Source organism: Athene noctua, chromosome 1, assembly GCF_965140245.1.
Source record: "Athene noctua chromosome 1, bAthNoc1.hap1.1, whole genome shotgun sequence".
Lineage (NCBI taxonomy): Eukaryota > Metazoa > Chordata > Aves > Strigiformes > Strigidae > Athene > Athene noctua.
This window is the reverse complement of record NC_134037.1, coordinates 81,198,032-81,221,759: the sequence shown is the minus strand read 5'-3', so window position 1 is coordinate 81,221,759 and position 23,728 is coordinate 81,198,032. Positions and strand designations below refer to the sequence as shown.

At 37.0% G+C, this 23,728-nt stretch overlaps 1 protein-coding gene across 3 annotated transcripts in view; it reads right to left on the bottom strand.

Moving 5' to 3' along the window:
• The window catches only part of SMOC2 (SPARC related modular calcium binding 2), a 144,933-nt gene that overhangs the window by 69,475 nt on the left and 51,730 nt on the right, over positions 1 to 23,728 (bottom strand). For 2 of the 3 annotated variants that reach the window (XM_074925064.1, XM_074925073.1), the window contains exons 3-7: positions 15,091 to 15,197; positions 13,875 to 13,974; positions 6,448 to 6,495; positions 2,048 to 2,098; positions 1,184 to 1,258 (exon numbers count right to left, since the gene is read on the bottom strand). In XM_074925064.1, coding sequence (XP_074781165.1) covers positions 1,184 to 1,258; positions 2,048 to 2,098; positions 6,448 to 6,495; positions 13,875 to 13,974; positions 15,091 to 15,197 — 381 coding nt within the window. Of the gene's footprint in view, positions 1 to 1,183; positions 1,259 to 2,047; positions 2,132 to 6,447; positions 6,496 to 13,874; positions 13,975 to 15,090; positions 15,198 to 23,728 lie in introns of all 3 variants that reach the window. The other variant, XM_074925053.1, reaches the window with a different exon arrangement.

The following is a 23,728-nucleotide window of genomic DNA, read 5'->3' as shown; positions in this document are numbered from 1 at the left end:
TTGCTAACACTGACTAAAGAAATGACAGAATAAATCTCCAGCATGGGAAATGTTTGCTTCAAACTCTTGTCTACAGTCTGTTTAAGGTCCTTCCCTTAAGTGCTTACTGGCGAATCAGGGAGAGGACAAAGTATTAATAACTATTGCTTTGATGTTAAAAATAGCTTATATAAAGGAATCTGTAAACCTCTTAGTAAGGATATGTCTGTCTTATGATGCTTGCTTGTCTTTTTAAATTCTTTTGGATCTCAATTCAGTAAAATACTTAAGCACAATACTTAATGTAAAGCATAACCTCAATTTCCACTGGATCTAAAGTGTGCTTTTGGTTGATTTACGGAATCATAGTCTGTATCATTAATGTTTCCTTTCAAATTAAACATTTTCCCAGAGAAAGAGAAGAAACTCAAAATTATCTAAAGTTTATTCCACTGAAAGGAAGGAACAGCTAGGAAGGCATCAAAACCTATGGTACACCAAAGCACTGAATCTTAGCACTGAGTCTTAGGATATTTGCATGACATTCTTTGTCCAGGTTTACAAAGCTCAATTCTGAAGAGTTGTGAAAAAATGTAAAGCCAAAATTCAGCAATTATAAAAAAGGCAACATAATTAATTCACACTAAACTGGCAATCAGTCTATAAATAACAGGTGAGTGATGTAGCAAAAAGCAAGTAATACTGTCTTTCCAATTTCCTGTTAACTGACAATTAGTTTCTGATGGGAGTTTGCTTCTTTTCAGGTTTGCCTCCTAAGATTTATCAACAAATATACATGTAATTCACAGTGTCATTTTCCAAGCACCTTCTTGCTACACAACCCCCCACCCCACCCCCCCAAAAAAAAGTAGGTAACAAAGAGGCAGAGAATTAAAGAGAATTAAAAAAGTAAACATCTGTTCCACTCACAGATGCAAATAAATGCGAGACAGAGACTTTAGTGGAGTAACATCAGTTTACACCTAGTAAAGCCTGGCCAAAAATATTTCCATATAAAAGGAATATATGATGCATAAGACTACAAAATCATTACAACGCAAATTATTAAGTCGCTATCATATGATGAGAGTGGAAGCATAATGCTTATTAAAATGGCTTTCACTTGAATGGCTTCAGTTTTAACAAGGCTTAATACATGTCTTCACACAAGCTTTGCAAAGTAGGGACAACGCAAGTTTCTCACCTGAGCTTTTATTGGTTTTGTTTTGTCTACTCTTTACTTGCTCAGTCCATAATGTAGGATAACGAGAAGCTATATCTACAAAAAAAGAAAAAAGAAAAAAAATTGAAAATGTTAGATGTTTTTTAAGTTACTAGCATGTGAATAATGGCTAGTTTTAAAGATACATGGATCTCAAAAAGTAAAAGGGCACCCTGGTTTCTATTAGGAAAGTTAAAACCTTTATTCATGCAAAGGCATGAATAGTTCCTTTCTTATCCCATTCATACAGAAGGTCAAAAGAAACATTTTTAAACTAAAATTATGTTTCATCAGGATAAAAATCTCCCAGTGTGGACCCAAAATATGTAATAACTTCAGATTTTGTGAGATTTGCAGTGAGTGGTAATGCAGCCACAATATAGGACTATCACTGCATGCAGGCCTTGAGCTTTCCATTTAGAGCACCAAATTTTGACAGAAGCAAATAAGCCTGACAAAACATCAAACTTAATATTACTAGGCAACCTGCTGAGGACAGAATTTGCCCTTTAACTTCCTTATTTGGCCATACAGTTTTAAACTGCACTCTGGCTCACATTTAAAACCTGTCTCTGCTGAGTAGTAACAATTAAAGTTGCTAATGTCAGACTTCATAGCTACAGTGTCATCTCAGAACTTTCACATAAAATTAGTTACTTCTAAGTAAATACTCTATTGTGTTTGCTCTCTTTATCTGCAAAAAGGCACAGATGTTTTCCATTTCTTGCAATTTCTTGCAGCTGCCCCAGCAGTTACTCTAACTCTTAATGGAGCATTTGACATTGTGGTATACGGTCCATACTTCATAGTTTAATATCACACTTTTAAGTTCTTGTTGATACTCACCTTCTTCATCACCTTGAGGCTGAGTCTCCAGCGCGGGAGCTGAGGCATCATCTGAATTCAGAATGGAAAAGATTTGCAAGGAGACTACAATTATGAGAGTAAGCTAAATAAGTGTATATACATGACTGATACTAATGATTTGCACATAGCCCCGGCCGGTAAACAAACAATAATTTAAACATTATAGGCACTACACAGCACAAATGTATTACATCTACAGATTACAAATGGATGGATTTTGAGGTTATGGTTGATTGCAGGGACTTTGATGAGGCACGAAGTGATCAAGTTGCTCCCTGGACAGTAATTCTTTGTTTTTAATGCTGCACAGTAATACCTACAGATTATAACTGATCAGATTAGTATTTCTAATGCAATTAGATAAATGTGTAGAAGGGGTAAAACCTGTGAAAGCAAAAGGAGTCTGGGGCAAATGATTGGCTGTAGACATCCTGACACCTTAAAATTAAAAGAAAGTTTCTTTTGGCACAGCTGGATCTATTTAACAGTCAAACTGATTTTATAAGCAAGATTCACAGATTAAAGAACCAGAATATGTTTGCATAATTCTTATCCTCCTGTCAGCTGTCTCTGTCCATCCACTACTAACCATTACTGCAAGAAAAGAGGAAGGAAAATTTACAGAAAAGAGGATGTGAGCAATTTTAGGTTCAGTAAAACACAGTGGAAATAGTGCTGGAAAAGAAAAATTCAGTATGAAAAAATATTTAAGTTAGCATTCTGTGAGAAAGGCCCATCTTTACCTTATTACATTTTAATTTTTTAAAATTATTGAAGATACTGGGTAAATATGACTTAGTAGGCCTTTGCTAGTATATATTTTTGAGTCATTATTGTTTCCTGTAACATGGAGCTAACTCCAAATCCAAGGTGTCCTGCAGTAAGCAGCATCTTCCATGAAAAGGATTTATTAGCACTGCTTGCAGTTTCACAACTGGACCAACGTAGTTTCCAGATTGTTTTCCTGGTATTTTCACTGAAGCTAGAACTCAATGTAACTGAGAAGCTTCCCCTTGCATGCAGTCCTGCCAGGGTAACACTGAGCAACGGCTTTAAGGCTAATACATACTGTTTCCATTTCTTCTTGCTACTCCAATTCAGAACAGCCTCCTTCTGTTCTCTCTGTTGTTACCATCATAGATTTTTGTAAATCTGTACTGTCTTTACATAAATAATGCAGAGGATTTGGAGGCCCTCTGATCTTCACCTCTGGAGGTCACAACCTAGTTTACAGCAAATACAGATACCAAGTAAATACTGATAGCAAGCAAAACCAAATTTGCACCCATGGAACACTAACCTCTGTGCTTTTCACAAAGCCAAAGCAGCAGCAATAGAAACTTAATTTCTCTGAAAAATGTTTTAACCAAAGTATAAGGAGACTTCTTTTAAGGATGCTTATACTTCACATCTATGCAATGACAGGATAACAGACTGTCATTTCTCATTATCTTTGCTGGCATTTTTGTGGTGTCCTCTGGGTGGTGGAATAAAACCACTGATTAATTTCAGAGAAGCCATAAAGTATCCTAGTGTACTGAGAATGAAGACATATATTTAGATCACCAGCTGGTATGTGATTCAGAAAACCCAGAACTTCAGATAGTAACTTACAGTAGGTACATATTAACCAAGAGCCCAGTTAGAAAGTCAGTTTGAGGTTTAAATGACATTTTTCTAATAATCTTTTGGTACACGATTTCAGTTTGTGACACATTTGATCTTATGTTATTACCTGAAATTCTGATATAATGCTATAACTTTAGCAATTATCAGCCCAACCAAAATTATCCTGTTGAACTTTGCTCAAGCAGCATTTAAAACAGTTTATCAATTTTTTTTTTTTTAAACTCACCAGATGGTTAATTATTGAGTCATAAAACTGGCCTCAGGTTCTCCCCACCCAAAAGAAAGAAAGAGGTTTGCTTTTGGTCATCAATGAACCAAACATTTGGTATAGGATATCTATATAATCTCAAAGGTATTAACTTCACTCCAGAACTGGAGGAGCTACAACAGCTCCTGAACTACCCTTCATCTGCAGGAAGACACCTATATTAATTTTCTGTTTGCAGTCTGTCAGGTACATCATCTTTTGATTAAAACCTTTTGTGTTAAAATTGAAGCGGCATGTGCCATTTCATTGTTCAAAACAACATTCAATAAAGAGTCACTACCATAGAGCAGTTCATCTTCATGTTAATTAGATATCTCACAGGTTAATTGCATAGATCTTCCTGGCTGGCACATCCATACCAGTCCATATGTGCATACATTTAAACAGAAACCACTCTGTTTTCTGTCAGAGTTCAGTTGCCAAGAACAGAGTCCTGCAGTCAGCTAAGAATCAGAAACAAAAGATGTGATCCCATCTCTTGACACCTGTGCTTTTCAGATAGTCTGAATACTTTCCTTGGATAGAGAAGGGAACTGCAGAGACAGGGAAGATACTTTAGCAATTTATTTTAAGATTTATTCCTGTTCAGTTTAATGTGCAAATTTGCAAATGTCCAGAGAGAGCTCCTGATCTCCAAAATTTGCTGCTGGGCATTTTCTTTCAGTATTGGAACTCCCAGAGAAAGTGAGGTGCACAACTGCAATAGATAAGGCCCACCAGCTCATCTTCTCCTGTGAGTCTCTGTGGGACATCTTGGAAGAAGAGACTGTCTCAGGATAAATCTATGCTGCCTCTTGAGTAGAGTACCACACTTGAAGGTCTGGATCATGTCCCCCCTCCGTAGTGAAAAAGTCACGAACCTGCCTAAGCTTGCTGGGTTACCATACAGGCAGGTACCCCCATCCAGGCACCCCTGTTTAGTCCACAGGAACTTGCAGAGGAAACACAAGCAGGAGTTCTCTATGGTTATTTCAAAAAATGCTGCTGTGCCCTTTCATGCTGAGCTATGAAATACTGTTTACTACACTGACTTTGAAGCTGAAGCACAGCACTTTAACTCAGATAGCTGATCCTGTTCACCACTCTGTGATGGTTTGTAAAGAGGTTGTGATGTCTCTGACAGCATGACTTTATTTAAAGCATAAGGAAATGACTGGCTGGAAGAAGGGTGGGGAGAGGCAGTTAGCATCTGAGAAGAACTAGGGACCACCTGGGAACCAGGTCAGTGGCCCTTCACGCTGCAGGCTTGTGCTGGAGAATAGAAACAGAGCGTGCATAAAATGCAGCCATGTCACTTCAGACACGAATATATGTGATGCAAAGGGAGACTTGATAAATCATGTTCATTTAAGTTCCTTGCTCTATGATTGATCATTCAGGGTTCAGCAGCTCAGCCACCACAGTCACAAACCAAAATAAAGGATTCCAGAAAAGTTTTATATATTGGATAGTCCATTCAGTTTAAAGGTGAAAATGAAAGTGCTGACCTAAAGCAAATGGTAACTTAAGGTTAGTGGAACCCACAATTTGTCTGGAAATACAAGGAACAATTTTCCAGTATTTTGTAATTATTAGCCTTTAAAGAAGTACTGATTTTCTTAATCTGAAAGTGTAATGATTTATTTAAATGTTGGAATGTTGGATATGTTACAATGATGCAAAAGTTCCTGTAAAAAAAATATTTCAATTAAATTTACAGTGGACCAAACAGATAGTCATTATCATTAGCATGAATATGCATAACATCTTTAAAATTAATTTATGCCAGTGTGACTGACAGAAACATTTAGTATGATATTTTCAGCTGAATTCAAAATTCTTTTAAGTGTTTAGAGAGTGTAAGCTTTAATTTTCTTTAAATGAGATGTCCCTCACTTAATTCTACCAGCTTTGTTGAAATCATATCAGATTTTGTCCTGCCAACAAGATATACACCATGATCTATCTCTAACAACAACAATCATCTGGCCATGAATGTGAACCATCAGATGAATTAATCACAATGCAGAGCAAAGTGCTTGGTCCAAGATGACTCAAGCACTGATTGCTATGGAAATAAAGTGAGGACTCCAGTTCCTGAGATTTTGGGACTGCAGAATGCTGTCTTTATCAAACAGACAGAATAATCTGTCCTCCAGGGCAAGCAAACAGTATGGGAAAATATTTGAGTATAGCTATGGGAAGCTAAGTTATCTTCCAAACAGCACAGAATAGCAAAGCCTGTAGGGTTGAGACTAGAAAAATGTAATGTCTATGCACACATAAACAAATATATGCATATATATGTATATATTTATACTCATAAATTTACTAAATATCTACAATGCAGGCATAAAATGAATAGTCATATGCATGTACATATATTATATATGCAGCTTTAATACATGATGGTTATATATGGATAATTTAAACCTATGGAACTCACAGTGGTGCATCTCACAGCTATTTTAGTCTCTATTTAAAGGCCAACTAAGAGATTTACCTGTTTTTCCTGCACCTTCCCGTTGTGGCAGCTTTTCATTCACTGAACCTGCAATTGGAAAAAAGAATTAACCAGAAAAGTATTATTTTCATTTTTAATACGTCTTCCAAGAAACTCACTTCAGCTTTAATAATTTTTGTTTATTACAGCATAAAATATCAGCAAATTCTTCCCTTGCAAACCAAAGATTTTATCTTTGCCTGACTTCAGCAGTTGTGTATGATCAATTTATTGTCAGGTGCTAGTTCTTGTCCACCACAGCACCTGAGAAAAACATTAAACACTACAAAGGCACAAGTGCAAGAACATGCTGACATGCTGCAGAGTCAACGTCTCCCTCCCACACTGACCCAGCGAGGACAGGTCCTGCAATGAGACACATTGCCCTGGCACTAACCCCTCGCAGTCCCTTGCGCAGGGCAGCACCCTTCCTATACACATAGTCTTGCCCACACCCCTCGGCTGCTCTGAAGGGCTACTTCAGCCTCTAGCCCAGTCCTGGCTCGGATTAAAAACTGCGCCTTTCTGCTTTAAATACCTCAAACAAAGCCCTCCAGAAACCCTATGCTGGTGTGGAGAAGTGTGTGTGTTGGGGGAGGCAGGGACAGTGCCTTATTCTGAGTTTGAGCCTGAGCTGGATGCAAGAAGACGTCCCCAGAGTGGTGGCCTTTGAGAAAGGAGACAGCAGTGGTGGGAAGAGAGTTAAGAAGTTTGCAGGAGATGGGTTTTAACAGATTATTCTACCAGCCTGGACTCCAACCCAACCCAGCATTCAGTCTTGATTTCAAATCATCAAGAAATGGAGAATCTACTGGTTTTCTTAGTAGTTTTTACATGAGGTAGTTGTCCTTAGAGTTTAAAATAGAAATACTTCCTTATTTCTTGCTTATGTCTCATTACTACAATTTCAATGGTTCTAACTCCTGGCTAGTTCTTATTGACATATCTATCTCTGTTGTGTTAAAAAAACTGTGAAAGTGATATTTTTCTCCCTGAAGAGCCACATGGAGTGATCAAAAATTAAAAAAGCATGTCTATGAATTCCTACCACATAGTCTCTTATTATGTACACCTGCTTAAATGAAAAAAACCCGCATCTGACAGATGCTTGGAATTGTGTGACATATAGTAATTTGGTTACCATTATTTTCTTAATGTATTTCCCTCTGGAATAACTGAATTCACTGGGTTTAAAACAAACAAACAGACCCAAACCTTGCAGCACAGTAAACCTGTTCTAAAAGGACAATTTAAATAAGAGAACCCACTAAATCATTCAGAACTGATGGTTACTTCAACATGAAGTTTAGACACAGGAGTCTGCCAGAGGAAAGACAGCTAGCATCACAAATCTGGCACGCTGATTTTAAATTCTCCATAAAGAATACATGACAATATAGTCAGGTTGGTATTACCTTCTGAAGAATTCAGCTTTTAATACATCTTTTATATAAAAAATATTCTAGTTTAGATTTGTTTCCTTTCTTGGTGGTAGTGTATTTTTATTTTATTACATTTGAATCACCAGAAATTCAGTATACTTAGTGATGCATTGGTATTAATTCAGACAGGAAAAATAATGTCATTATCATTGTAGAAATTATATCCAAGGTTGTTTGGGGTAGCTTGCTCTAAACAGACTACAGTACTAATCCATGTTGTTCACTCTGACAAGGAGACAGATTCTTGGATTTATGCCAGCTGAAGCCAGAATATCTGAGCTTTTTGGTGCTTGGCTTGAATTTGATAAGAGGCTCAGCTTGAACTCAAATAAGACGTTTCAGTTTTAGGAAATACTGCATACAAAATTACAGGTTCTTCTAATTGCACTAAATAGCAGTGATCCAATTTTTCCTCAAATCTCATCCACTTAAAATTAACTCTGTAGTTTCTCAATTTAATTTTGATGCACAGGCCTAAAATTATAATTCTCATGCAAATACAGAGATTTTAGGTCTGATTCTTATCCACACTAAAGTGTTTTAGACCATTTGTGAGTAGAAATGACATCTCAGCATGAGTAATGTGTGAGACGACTGAAGATCATAGCCCCTTTGTGCTAAAAAGCCTGTGTAAAGCCTGCTTGACACCAGTGTTGTGTCTCTATGTACATTCACAACCACTATTACAGATTGAGCTTAAAATTCAGTTTATACCTAAGTAATATAACACATTGATGAAATTTATGTAGTATTGCACATCTTAAACCAAATCTGAAAAATCTTTCCAGATTTCATTAACACCAAGATGCCTTCAGATTACTCCATCTGTATATGAAATGGTGAGAAATAATGGCTATATGATATTCATGTACAGTCAGGGAGAATTATTTTTTCTATTCTTTGCTTTTTTCCCCCTAAATTTTGATGGAAAATTGATGGATGGAGGAAGACAATAGCATTCACAGAAGATAACTTTATCATAATGAATCTAATTTCACTATGAAATTAAATGAATGCTAGGAAAATTACATTCACTGGGCTAACATTAATTTTTTGTCTTAGGAAGCTAACAAAAATATTCACATATTTTCCTACAATGGGAAACCTGTGCTCTTCACAGAGTTTCACCTGAAATTTTTAATTTATGAAGCAGAAACATTTCTTGTTGTCGCCAAGCTGGAGGTAAGGAGAGGTTATTGAGCTTGTATCATTTTTTTTCTACCATTTTCTGAATATATTTAAGGTAGAAGTACTTCTAGCTTAAATGGTGATAGGAAGTTGCATTTGCAAATTTCTAGGAAATTGTATCTTCAATACTCACAACTAATGCTCATATTTTCAGCTAAGCAAGAAACAGACACAGCAAATTATAACTTATTTGACCGTTAGGCAATACAATCAGCTTCCAAGTTTTCAGTGCATTGTAAACAACCAAACCACCGTACAAATATATTTATGGAATTGGAGGCAGAAAGGAGGAGATTCAGCAGTATTATTTTAAAAGGGAGAATTTAGTACCCTTCTAGCATGTACATTTGCTTAGCCATCTTAATTTATGATTCTGATGAATTAAAAAAAAAAAAAAGTGAAAATAATCATGCCTTAGTTTATTGAAAACCCCACAATTCCACCCAGTTTCACTCTAACGATTTCTAAGGCACAATAAATCCTCGGGGAATGTGATGTGACTTTTGTAGTTTGTGATTTTATCACATCCATTTTCTATAGTTCTTGTCACATGTGACTGGACTTAAAAGGGAAGGTGAAAGTCTATTATTATCTAGTTTAGATAATGACTTCAGATCTCCTAATACAGAATATTTGATATATAATCACTGAATGCAGATATCAAGACTTTCTATGCTGTTCTTTATCTCACATATGGGTATGTCTGACTCTGTACGTATAGGGGAGGTACTATGTACGGGGACAGAAGATCTAGATAATTTAAGGATGGATATTTTTCCTAGATAACAAAAGCAATATAATGTAAATTTTAAAAGTTGTATTTTGGCCTTAAAAGATGATCATGCCATCCTAACTGTAATGTAGAAAAACTGCTTCACAGAATAATAACACATGTCTCCATACCTCTGAAATCTCACTGGCAAAAGCCTAGAATAGTTAATAGGGCGTAAAAACCCTACAATAGGCAGACACTGTATTTTCCAAGGATAATTTAACACCTGCTTCTCAATTTCTGCCCCATTTCCCAGGACGTTGTGCCTGTGGAATTTCTGCAGTTCCCTGCAGTGCTGATAACAGAGATGGGGTGCTGTAAAAATGTCTTTTTTATGTCTGGTGTTCTTTAGTGAAAGTATTGGGAAGACATTCATCATTTTTAAGGAGCTTTCTTTTTAATGCTGTCATGGGAATGTGTTTGATTTACTCTCCTTCTCACCACTGCTCCTGCAACAGTGGAGATTATTTCCATGGAGTGGAATAGCATTCTGAGATTTATCATGTGTGTTTTAGTGGTACCAAGTGTTGGTGTGGGAATAACTGGAAAGGATAGAAGTGCCTCTTTCAGGTAAAGATGTAGTAATTAAAGCAAAAGTTTTACATAAATCAGTTGGAGAGTCCTGCATCTTTTAATGCTGCTTATAACTTCATCCTTCCACACCTTGTGTCTCTAGCAAAAAAGACAGCTTCAATAAGAGCAACCAGAATAACACAAGGAGCAAAAAATGGCTCATACAGCTATTGTAGATAGATAAAAAATATACATGTGACACTTTTCTGTCCCAGGACCTGAGACAACTTTAGGAAGCATTATGTTATACAGCTAACCAATATTAACAATTAGATAAACTGAGATGCTGTTTCACCTATCCAATATCATACAGTAAATAGCATGTATAGAGGATGGAATCAGAAAACCAAACTCCTAACTGCCCCTCCTAAATTCTGCTCCATATTTCCTCTATTAAAATCCAAGTTCTTCCAGGCTGCCATGCTCTTCTTTCCTATTTCTGGATACTCATCAAAGTCAAAGGTGGTTCTACTGGGAGAAAATGAAAGGCAAGAAATTATCCCATAACTTAGGAACAGCACAGTTGATTAGACATGTATTCAAACCTTATCTGAAATTACTGAAGAACTAACATAGATTTGAAAAGCAACACTGAACATTTTCATTAAAAAGAGAAATTTTCACACATTCCATGGTATCACATTTACTATGAGAAAATCATTACAAAAGCATGTTCACAATTGACTCTACCTGACATCTTGATTGTCTATGCACATTCTCCTCTAAAGGGAAAAGGTGGCAAAAGTGATCCTGGGAGAAAAATGTCTGGTACATGCAAACTGAGAAATCTGCATAAATGTCTTCAACACAGCTATAGCATCATGTCTGCAGAATATACAGAAGCAAGCAAAAATATATAAACATGCTAGTGTCAGGGTGCTACTGCTACAGATCTGCCTGCAAAATCAAAAAATAGCAGGGTAACACCTGCAACTAGCAATTATATAGTGTATTAGACTAACTAGGAACAATAGCGTTGGAAGAAATAGCATCCCTGAAATACTAGTTAAAACAGGAGTACATCTACTCAACTTTAGTATATCCACTAGTATTTTCATTGTAATTCCTGTGCATAGTGGTACTAAAGAAAAATTACAAAAGTGAATCAGCAGCGATCTGGAAAACATCAACAGTCCTTCTTGGGTTAAAAAAACCCCTGTTATCCTAAACAGATGGCAATTTTGCATATACACTGGGAAATGGGAGAAGGGTGCAGTCGTGCTTCAGGCTTTCATTCTGCAATATAAGAGCAAAGTTTTGCCTTATTGTACCACATAACTTTCTGAGAAAATTTGTAGCTGCCTTCTCTGCTGAATTAAAAGGTTTCTCCAGACATCTTAAGACTGAGCCCCTAGTGACTACCGCTGCAAAACCCCCTAGTATTTCAAATCTACTTCCAAACTCTGCTGTAGCTGGACTTCTTTCCTGAGGGACAAAGGAGAAGTGGTGAGCAGTAAAACATGAGAGTACTAATACAAGCAGGGGAGGAAATGTGCAGAGATAATCCCAAAGTATGTCATAACAATTGGAAAATTCCAATCTTCCATGGAGCAAAATCAGTCTCTGCATACTCACCTGGGCCCTGGAGCAGTCTATTTATCTCTGAGCTACTAAATTAAAATCAAGTGCTACTATCACGTTCTCCTTAGCACTTCTGTAAAAGTAACTTCCCTTCCCACCCCTCCAAAAATGAGCTGAAGCAGTCTGGCAGCTTATCTGCTATGCACATGAATATACCTTTGAGAAGAATTAGGATTTGGTTCCTGTAGAGATAGAATAATTCTAATATTGACCTATCATTTAACTGGAACTACACTGCAGTGCCTCAATAATACCAAATATAAATAGAAACAATGAAAGTACAGTAACTAACTCAGCAACATGTGTTGTGACACATCTGCCAAACAATTACTTGTTGAACTTTCAGCATCAGCATAACCCCTTTTTCACTGATGTCAGTGAAAGGGAGGAAGCTACAAACTGATATTGCAGAGAAAGCAATGAAGGCATGTTTTAAGAGAAGCCCTAGCTATGAACATGAAAAAGCACCTGTACTCAAGAATACATTGAAGCACAAAAATGTTATCCTAACCATGTGTCTTCTGAAGATGTGATCCAGTTATAAACAATAATTTCACTAAAATGAATGCACATTTATTTCTATTTTAAGGCTTCCGAATATTTTGTATTATTTTAAACAGTTGACTGTTATTCCACATTGACTTTTCAGACTGGATCAAAAGAATTAGTCAGAAGAGTATTCTTTCTTGCTAAAGTTCATCTACAGGCAAGATGCATGGGAGATTCTGAAAATCATTTAAACAAGATAGACCTTAAAAGCGGAATTAACTTTTTACAGGCTTTGCTGAAATTTTTTCAATGGTCTCTTCCTTCCTCCATCTATTTATTAAACACATCAATATCGTGGTTGAACGACTGAAGTAGATCAGACCAGGTGAATTCCCTCAAAGGCCTTAATCCACTTTTTTTCAGCTTCATTTAAATTAAATGGTTAGCTTTTTAAAGCTATCTTTTCCACTCTCTGATAGAGAATGATGCTGCAACACAAACAGAAATATAATACATAGAGCTCAAATTTTTTTTAGAGCTATTTCTGGGCAATTTTGTCAGTCTCAAGGAAGGTGAATAGCAATTCTGGCAGCTGTTCACACACTGGGGATTTATATTTATTATCTATGTCCATGAAATAGGGTCAGAAGCAAACTCCTAAAAAACAATGAACCTGTTAATTGTCCTTATGAAACAGCAGTACACATGGCAATGAATTTGATTTGCCAATTAATTTCTACAGACAATTATTCCATTATGTATCTTAAGGCTTTGTTTCACTTTTATTTCTCTTCTGGGTTTGGTTATTCATGGGATTTGCTGTGGGAGTTCATTCACTGGGCTATGTTACAAATCAGGACATTCATAATCTGTATTTTTTGCAGGTGTGGGGGTTTTTTCTATACTCCAAATACTTAAAAGATCAAAAAGCAAAGCCCTCTGAATTTTTTTTCAATGTGTTTATGTGCAGGGATTTTAATCACAAAGGACTACCTCATCAAGTCAGGTGCATAGTTTCAGACACTGACACATAAATATTGTACAAATAACCACTTCATAAAACCTCTTCAATAACTAGATTATAGTACAAATGAAGTAGATGGGTCACAGAATCATAGTGAGGTTTAGGGTGGCAGTGACCTCAGACCTTATGCACGGCTAGTTGAAAAGCTAGACCAACTTTCTCAGAGCCTTGTCCAGTTGAGTTCTGCAAATCCCCAAGGATGGGGTATCCACAGCTTCTGCCAGCACCTGCTTCTGGGCTGAACCACTTTCCCAGTGAATTTTTTTTTTTTCCTTAAGTCTAATCAGATGCCACAGATAAACTCTACTATTCATGAGACAATGAGACACTGAGACCTGCCCAGCCAAACAAGTCTTACCAGGGCACCGAGGAGTTTTGTGGGCCACAGCAGTACCACTGATAGGACGACCATTGGGAGTGACACACCAGCAGTATCCAGTGTAACTATGGCACTGAACCTGTCGAAAACAACATGAATCACGCGCAGTTTGTCAGACATATGTCTGTTATCCCACAGCATTTATGACATGAGTACAAAAGACTATTCCAGCAAACTATATTGACAAAACATAGAATAATAAACCGTAATGGTCCTAATCTCAGTCCTACATATGATTCTTTAGCATAAAGAAGAGTTTATTGCAAGCAAAGTGTGGTGGGTCCTTCAGAAGCCAATGGAAGAGAAAACTATTGAAATATGCGGTTGTTTACACTCTATTTCAGAAGAGTGAGGTGCAGGTGTTATGAAAACCTCACAACAAAGTTCCTCAAGGGACACATAAACTGTTCCTCAAGCAAGCAATCTTGAGTTTTTTTCCACACAGAGAACACATTGTTCCACTCACTGAAGGAGGAGGACAGAGTGCTTCTGCCAGCATTATTCATATCCCAAGCTGTCAGAAAGGAAACTCTTGGAATTCCTCTTAGAAATCAATTGCATTATACTTCCTGAGAGCCAGTATCACTTCCCTCACCATGCTTAAAATGAGAAGTCTTCTGCACACCTCCACACCTGAAATGCAGTACAAAGGAAGCAGAAGGTGATCTTGATTGGAATTTATATCACGGGGTAAGCTTCTAACTGTGTCTCTTCTGAATTCCATGATCCAACCTAAAGTAAATTCATCTCAGACCATATGCTTGTGCGGAAATTCAGCTGAGAATAGGGAAGAATCCTGTATGATTCATGCTTTAGCACTAAGATATGGACTCTGGTCACAAGATTTCTGGTTTGAATCAGGAACAGATCAGAAATTCCAAGCATTTTACCATCTGATGACTATTCAGGGGGCTACAAGAATGACTCAGTCGTCTCAGCCTAGAAGAACAGGGAGAGTATCACATGAACAATGGTAATGTTGGCTCTTTTGCTTGCCAACTCTGAAAAAAAAAGAACAAGGACCTGGCAAAACCCATGATTTTTCCTTCCATTTTTTAACGTCAGTATTAGTACAAATTACATTTCATTTTGAAATTACATTTCCCTTCATTACATCTGCCTCTTCTTCATCCTCTGCAAACGCACATATTCTGACTTTCTGGTCATGCAAGATACTGAATGAAAAATTTTCAACCTGACTATATGTGCCATCATCATTGCATTCTGGGATAAACACTTGTTGAAATTCCTTGCGAGCTTGTTCCTGGGTGTACTTCCTCTCAGCCACACATCTGGAAACATCTAGGGAAAGGGAGAAGACAAGTCAGTTGGATGATGCAATATGAAGAAAAGATAGGTGATAATCTAAATTAAGAAAAAGGAAGAAGGCTCTGTGATTCACATAAAGAGAGTAAGAAATATAATCAGTGAAAATGTGCTATCATTTGTGTTATTTTTAAGGAAAAACAAAAACAAACAATGAAAGACAATAATTTCTGGACAATAATCCAGAACTGGGTAATGAGATGGAGAGATACCTGGAGAGACAACCTTGCTGCTCCAACTGCTGCCAAAGGGCAGAAGCCCAAACAGGCTTTCTCCTATAAATTTAACACAGCAATAGCTGCCACATTGTGGCCCACAATATTCTTTCAGTGCTGACGGCAGCACCAGTTTTCTTGTGCTTCAGAAAAGGCAAAACAGGCAGCAGAAGTACAGCTGCCTTCTATTTCCTACTGTGAGTTTGCACACCATTTACTTCAGTTAGGCAGTGATCTCAGTTGTGATACAGGTGTGCCTACGAGGCTGGTAAAAAAAAAAATAAAATAAAATATACTGTACATCACAGGGACTTGCTGGGGAGGTGATTCAATAATAATTTTGGACATGATTAATTTGTATTATGCTAAAATTCAGTGTAACAGTTTATGATTTAGACATGGCATCAGTCAAGTCTACTACATGGTCTTTTTTTGCCCACTATGTGGTTTCTTGCACCATCTCCTGAATTACTTGGTCTAGTCTCCATCCAAGGCAAAGTAGCAAAATAGACGGATTTAATTCAGTAGAGTTTCTTTTGTCTAATGAATTCTATTGTCTACTACATATACTTTATTTCAGTTAGGCAGACAAGGGTTGAGAAAAGACACATAACATAAGCTGCTGTACCTTTTTTATTTTTTTTGTTTAAAGCTGCTACAAATTTTACAAATTGCTGATGCAGAATCAATACTTCAGGATCTCCTTGAACTAAGCAATTTCAGGAGAAATGAGAATACCAGGCAAGCTTAAGGTAGTATTAATGATTTCAAGATGTGACTGGAACTTCTGAATTAGAATGATCTCAAGCAAACAAGCAGAGAAATGTGCTGCTTCTGATGCCTGTTTTGTTTAAAGACTGTTTGACAGTAACTGGCTAGTTCCTTCTTAGGGCTAAAACTACTGATTACCTGTGAGGCAAGGGTATTGTCATGATTCCTGAATATCTGTGCAGTTCTTAGAAAGCACGGGGACAAGCTTTATAGTCCATGCAAGTTGCACATTGAACAGAATCTGAACAGTGAGGCAATACTTTCACTCCTCCATTTGATACCAGCATATCTTGACAGGGTTTTGGCATTTAACAGTCCCCAGCAGCACACAGATGAGACAGATAAATTCCCAGTCCTCCAAGCACCCTCTCTGTGTCAGTATTATCCAGATATACATGCACAAAATCAGCATGGAAACTTGGTGCAACTGCAGAAGTAATTTGCACAGGATGAATACTTCACTGGTCATCTCTCCACCAAGTGTTGGACAACCCATCTGGCAACATTAGCATAAAAAATTCCCTTTAAGTCCTAGGCAATCTGGTGTAGAAGTGTAGCATAATGAGGACAGAAATTGGTCCTCAGCATCTGCATCCTGAAAACAGAACTGGACCCCTTAATTCTAATTTTCTTATTGATTTTCCTTCTGGTCTTGGATTTGTGTGCACTACTTCTGTGCATTAGTTTACTCTTCTCACAGGAGCATTATATGAGAGTTCATGTTGGCAAAATGCCCAAAATACAAGTTGTTTCACTTTGAAAAACTATGTTTCAGTCTTTTAACAACTTTATTCTATGCTTTTTCTTCAGAAGGGATATACACAGAGATACAATGTTACCTAAAATTGACAGAAATATTCAACCATCCAGAAATATGACAAAAATAAAAAGGAACTGAATTAATTTGTCCTCTGATAATTTAATAAATTGATTCATCAAAGGAAAATTATAGCCAAATTACTGTGCAGCTCAGGTAAAGTCTGTTAATGTATGCACTCCCAAAGTTTTTTGGGAAACAAAAAAATAAAGAAACATTTTAAGCAAGCTTTGGTGTCGTAAGCCTTCTTCTGAGCATGGTTTGGTTATACAGTACTTAATAACATGTGGTTTTAATGTAGCTAGTGTTTTAACTGAAAATAAATCACTCCTTTGTTGGACCTCTGTCCTCGTTTTTCTAGAATGACATGTGGTTTAAATGTCTAAAAGGAAAAGTGATATAAATTCCATCACATAAGGTCTCTGGTATAGTACCAGTAGGGTTGTAAATTATCTCCAATATTTGAATTATCACAAAAACATGCCAAAGAGAAAGATAAGTTCTCCAAAACTGTCCACCACTTGTGCCTAAACAACGCAATGCTCTAAAGGCCTTCTATTTGTGGATGACCTAATATGCTTTAAAATCAACAATGACCAAATTTAGTGGAATTTAAAATTCACGTTCGAAGCCTTATTTTGTATTATATAACCACGGAAACATTTTAAAGCTGTTGGGCATTACTGTGGTTCAGTATACCCAAAATAAACTCATGAGGAAGATCTCTTATCAAGTTAAGCATCTGAAACTGTGTATAGTCAAAATATTATTCCCAGTTCTGGTTTTTTTATTCCACCAAGGTATTACCATAGGGGAATAACTATGACACAGAGATGTGGTCCAAACCTGATAGAAGAAATGTATTAGGGTGGTCCAGATAAAAAGAAGACATATAAAAACATTCTTCCACAGAATACTAATGAATATTAGATTATTAATTCAGAAGAGCTAAATTCCTTCCAAATAAAACATCGCTGAAGCCAAAAGAAGTTATATTTTTTTATAATAAATGTGTAAGATTACACCATCTGAGCATCTGCCTCTGTATCTTGGTCGCAATACCTTCTAAATCTACTGTGCAATTTCAAACAAATTTTCCAAAGGAAAAGAAGAATTCAAAAGATTTAAGTGCTGGACATATATGTAAAATAACATCTGAAAAAGGGCAAGAAGATTAATTCTTGCCATGACTGGGAGAAAGGCTGAAACAAGAGGTATCAGACAAGAGACAGATGTAGGGAAAACTTAAAGCTCCTAACAGGCAAAAGCCAGTGATGGGTGAGATCCTAATCCACAAGAAAATGAATCTTCCACAAGGTCAGTGCTCACATTTACTCAGCGAAGCCAAATATGGGACACTGTGCGAATTCCTGTGAGTACACCCAGACAATACTTGTCTACAGGCCCCTCTGTGCACCTTGCACAAGTGTAACTAATAAATATGACTCACATGAATATCAAATTAGGAGGGTGAGTTTAGGTTTAAGTGCCTTGCCAGAAGGAGGTTTATAGGAATAATATATAGGAACTAAGGGGATACCAGTGAAGTCTCTCACATACAGATTCAACTTTCCTCTTTATCTAGAACAGAAATAATTCAGATCAGGATGGACCCTAATTATTTTGAAAGGAAGACTGAGAATGAAAAGTGGAGGGACTTAGCTGGTACCTCTGTGCTGATTAATCAGCTCACAGCTTTCATTTTGACCATCATGGATCCCGACCAAAGCAGGCCAAACTATTTTGGGGTGAACAGTGTCACACTGGTGACAGGCAACATGAGAGCAGAGGAGACTCCAAGTCTGCAAAGTGTTGGAAGGATGAAAAGCACTGTGCAACACTGTGCATCGCGGGAACAAGTCAGCCTTGTTTCGCTGTTGTTATATTGGATATTTAGCTCTAAAGAAAAAAAAAAAGCTTTATTTTTTTTTAATCTGTTTTTGTTTAAAATTTTGGAATCACCTAGCAGAAAAATAAGGGGCTTGAAACTGTTACTGATTTCTGACTAAAATTTCACTATAGTTTATTTCTCTCCCTAGCTTAAGTATTAATAAGGGAGCCATCAGGCTCAAGCTGGAATCTGATATATGACCTGGTGAAAAGTTTCTTTGGTTCTAAGGCTTCTAAAAGGCTGGCTGAAATGAGGCCTTATTTACCTATACACAGACAAAGAAAAAACGTAATTTTGCAGATATATATGCCCAGCTGCAATTTTGAATTTTGTCAATGACCCAGTGAGACTTTATCCTCTCAACTCCAGGTAGATGAGCTTTTACATCTCAGTAGCTTGCTGGGAAAAAAATTCTCCTGGCATAGAAACTGAGCATGAAGATGCATGAGTTTACCTTAAATTAGCTCACTTGGACTGTATTAGCTGTCAAACTGGATTGGTAAAATGCTCAACACATTTTAGCACAGTATGTTGACCAGTGTTTGACTGTACCACTGTGACTTAGCACCAGGACTGCAAAGGGAGCTAGAGGTTTAAGACAAATACGTCTTAATAAAATACCTGAAGACAAAAATGGATGCATGGCAGTGGAGAGAAGTACACAGAATTGAGGAGAACACAGTGTTGTAGCTTTTTGGGCATGTCTTTTTGAATTGCCCTGGTGACAACTCTGGCTTCCAGATGAGACTAGTGTCTGGAAGGCACAGGTGGAATATAAAACCATCTTAATCCTGTGCTAAACTTCTATACGCAACAAGGAAGACTTTCACCTATGAAGTGAAGTAGTACCAGTACACTGCTGCAAGATTCAGAACCAGATTCTGTCACACATGACACCTGGGAGCACAAGACTTTCTGCAATAGCACTGAAGTTAATAGGAAAGTGCAGTACCCAAGGAAATTCTGGAGACAGAATTGGGCTCACAAACAGCACTTGGAACTAATCTCATTTGATACCTTATTTCCACCAGTACAGCACCAAAACCACTGAGCTTCAGGAAGAAACTATCCATCAACTTCAACTCTGCTGCTAATCCTTGAATAATATATCACACAGAGAGAAGTTTATTACTGTAAAGTAGAAGTTTATCTTTAGAACAATGACACAAACTCATCAAGGGTGTAAACACCATCTCTAAAGTGACATTTAATGCAATTGAATTTACAGCAACTTTGGGGCTCCACAGGGAGATCTAACCCAGATTCTCTCATGGAAAAGTAAACAGCTTGCCAAAAGAAAAGATAAATCTCCTGTAAAGATTTTGATTTAGTTCATCTGGTATTTCTTGGTTTGCTATATATTTCAGTAAGAATAAAAGTACCTTTCCCAGTCCCAATACACTGAGCAGACTTTGCTTGTTTTCAGAGAGATTACTGTGTGTGACATGGGCTTGTTATGTATATATGCATAAAATACACTTCACAGTTTATTTAGTTATTTTTATAGATGGAATATCCCGCTGAACAGATCAGAAACATTTACCACTTTGTTAAAACTACTTATAAAGTGGTTAAACTTAATCGTTTGAAGAAAAAGTTCCCTTGAGGGCTTTCCACAGATACTTAGCTGTTCTTATGCTAAAGAGAAAGCTTTTCTAAAGTCACATAGATGTGACTAAAGATAAAATAAGGGTGTTCTAATAAATTTAGAACAAGCAGACCTATATAGACACGCAGAATCCAAACACCTCTCACTGTTTCTCTGTAGGTTTCCCTTATTGCCCCTCCATTATGGCAGAATACCTATAAACGCTTACTTGTCCTTATATTTAGAAATACACAGTACCACAAGCTGTTTAAAGTTACCTATCCACCTGCGCACTTCACTGAATTGTCCTTAAACAGAACCAGAATTTTTTTCTACTTCTGTGTTTCTTTCCTACTGCCATACCCTTTCGCTAACTGGCAGTGCTATAAGTCAAAAGGTCTTAATTTGTAGTTAATTTAGCACAAAAATGTTTTATTCAGAGCACAAAACACCTTTTGGTTTATATGGCATAAACTACTCATAACATCAACATTTTCTGTCATATTTGGCCTAGATCAATGTATAGTGCAAAGAACTGATTATGTCTACCAAAAAAGCATATAAATAGCTGTAGCCTCAAATGATAGGAAACACATAGCAAGCTATACGTGCTCAAAGTTTCAGTTTCAAAGATGTAGAGATTATTAGCCTCTTGGGTTGGAAAGGATGTCAGCACAGACATTTAGTCCAACACAGCCATAAAATAAAGACTTGGTGCTTCGTGACAAGGGCTGGCCAACTCTTTCACTATTTATTTTTATTGCTGCATTCTGGATTCAAACAACACAGCAGAGCAGTCTTAGCCTAAATTCTCCTCTATTGGCATCTAACAGAGGCAGGCAGTGTGGGGTTTCTTTGTTGTTTTCTTTTTTTTTTTTTTTTTTTTTTTCTTTTCACATTTTGCAACCACCCAGCAATTTAGATAGCTAAGCTTTAAGATAAAATAAGGAATGTTGTGCTGGACTGCTTCTTGGCACAACAATCTTTCTCTCGATTTGCTAACAGTCACATCTGGAGAGATGCAGTCTGACTAGAACTGAATAAATTATTCGTAAGAAAAACTAAAGCTACAGATTTCTTATTTTTTACATACCAAAGGCCAGACTAGGTTTTCTGAGAAGAACAGAGATATGATAAAGAGTTTGGAGAAGTCTAATATGGGCCAATTTATAATTCTGAAAAGGCTTGAAACTATTTGTGTTTCCTTGTCTTCACTGCAGTATTAGTGCTTTAGCACTAGTAGTTTCTACTTCACTTGCTTTAAGATGTTCCTTTTATATCAAACTTGAAACTTAAATTGAAAATACATGAGCAGCAATGAAAACTCACAAAATTAAAAAATATTACTTTCATACAATTGCACTAGTGTACATTTGATTCTAAAAAGATACCTTTTTTATGCCTAAGAATGCTCTTATGTGTCTTGTTTCTGTGCAGTCTGTCTTTGACAAGTTCTGCTTGGAGAAATATCAAGAAAAAATGAGTATTTTAAAAAGAGATTAATTCCATGTCCACCAAATTGTGGATAATATTTCAGTGTTATTTGTCCTGTGTTCCATGTACCAGTAGACACATTTAAAAGAGCAGAGGATTTTCCACAAGAAATACTCCAAATGTGCTTAAAAATTTAACCACCTCCATTAAATACCTACGAGAAAGTATAATCAGAAGATAACTCCTCTTGATTTCAAAGATTACATTAATTATAATTTCTGAACATAGATACCTTTTATTCGCCAAGATGTCGAATAATTTGTTTTTCAAATTTAACACTTTTACTACAATAGCTTGATACATAACAGCTTGACACATCACATAAATGAAGACTCAAAACCAAAATGAGGTTGGGGCTGAAGAGTGTATCAGGATTGCCAGCATTACAGTTTGGAAAGTTGCAGACATCCTACCAATTAAACACGGTGTCTACAGTGAGAAAATATGTCTGAAAACGGAGAAGACAGATCCTAGCTAAAAGTATTTTAAGATGAAAATTTGCCTTATAATCAATTTTTTCCCAGAAGGTTCATTTTCAGAAAAACCCAAACTGATACCACTTCTCAAGATATTCTCATTTTAATACAATTTTTTCCCAAATAATAGAAAAACCCTGCATTCCTCTGTCTTTTTTTCTTTTTCCTCATAAAAGATGAGAAAAAAAGAAAAGGCACAGGAACAAAGGGAGAGGTGAGGACAGGTGAAAACTGTTCTGCTTTCAATCTGCAGACTGTGCAAACTCTCAGTGTGTGTTCAAGATCATTCTGTAGACTGACACCTTGATCCGGTCTCACTTTCACTCATTTCATTTCAGAAAAGAACCAAACCTACTCACTACATCATTCTCTCCCCAAACTAAGCATGCTGGGAGCACATTCTGCCTCCCAAAGGCAGCCCACAGGGCTGCCCTCACAGCAGCAGGAGGACCCGCCAAACCAATGTCCCTGCCCACAGTCCGACATAAGGGATGTGCTCAGGCACTGTGAGTGCACATCCAGCTCACACCCAGCCCACAGGCAAACCTGAGCTTGAGGACAGTCTGCATGGGAAGACAGGATAAGGTGTGCACTCAGAAACCATACCCAGCATTTACAACCCAGTTCTTCAGCTAGGAGCCAACAGTAATGTTTCCCCAAAGGCTGCTTAGATTCATGAATTATGGGACCAAGATTAATTTACGAGCCCAAAAGAGCTACTGCCCAGTGATGTCTCCTTTCCCTTCAGAAAGGGACAATCCTATCAGCATGTTTATCCAAGGAAATAAATGTACCTTAATTCATATCATTTCAAATTATTTAAGCATGTCCTTAATTCATCTATTAACTCATTGTACTAATACCTCAAATGAGTGAAACTGCTCACTATTGCTGAAAGCCCCGTTTTAATGAAACAAATGCTGAGTGTTTCTCTCTTTAAGGAAATTAAATAGAAAATAGTAAAATACCTCTTTACGGGAAATTCCATTCATATTTTGATGTGCTTCAGTTCTTTATATGAATTGTGAGAATGAAGATAGTACCTTTTGTTATGTCTATGATAGCCCATAAAAGTATGACATTTTTAAACAGCCAGGCTCTTTAAGATACCATAAATGAATTAAGCTAAACATGAGCTATCTAGGGTTTCCAATGGAGAAAGGGGATCTACGTAGTTGTAGAATAACAATGACACTACTTGTGTGACAGCTCTCCTTGGTGTGCTCATGAAGCAGCAAGGTCCTGCTGGGGCCAC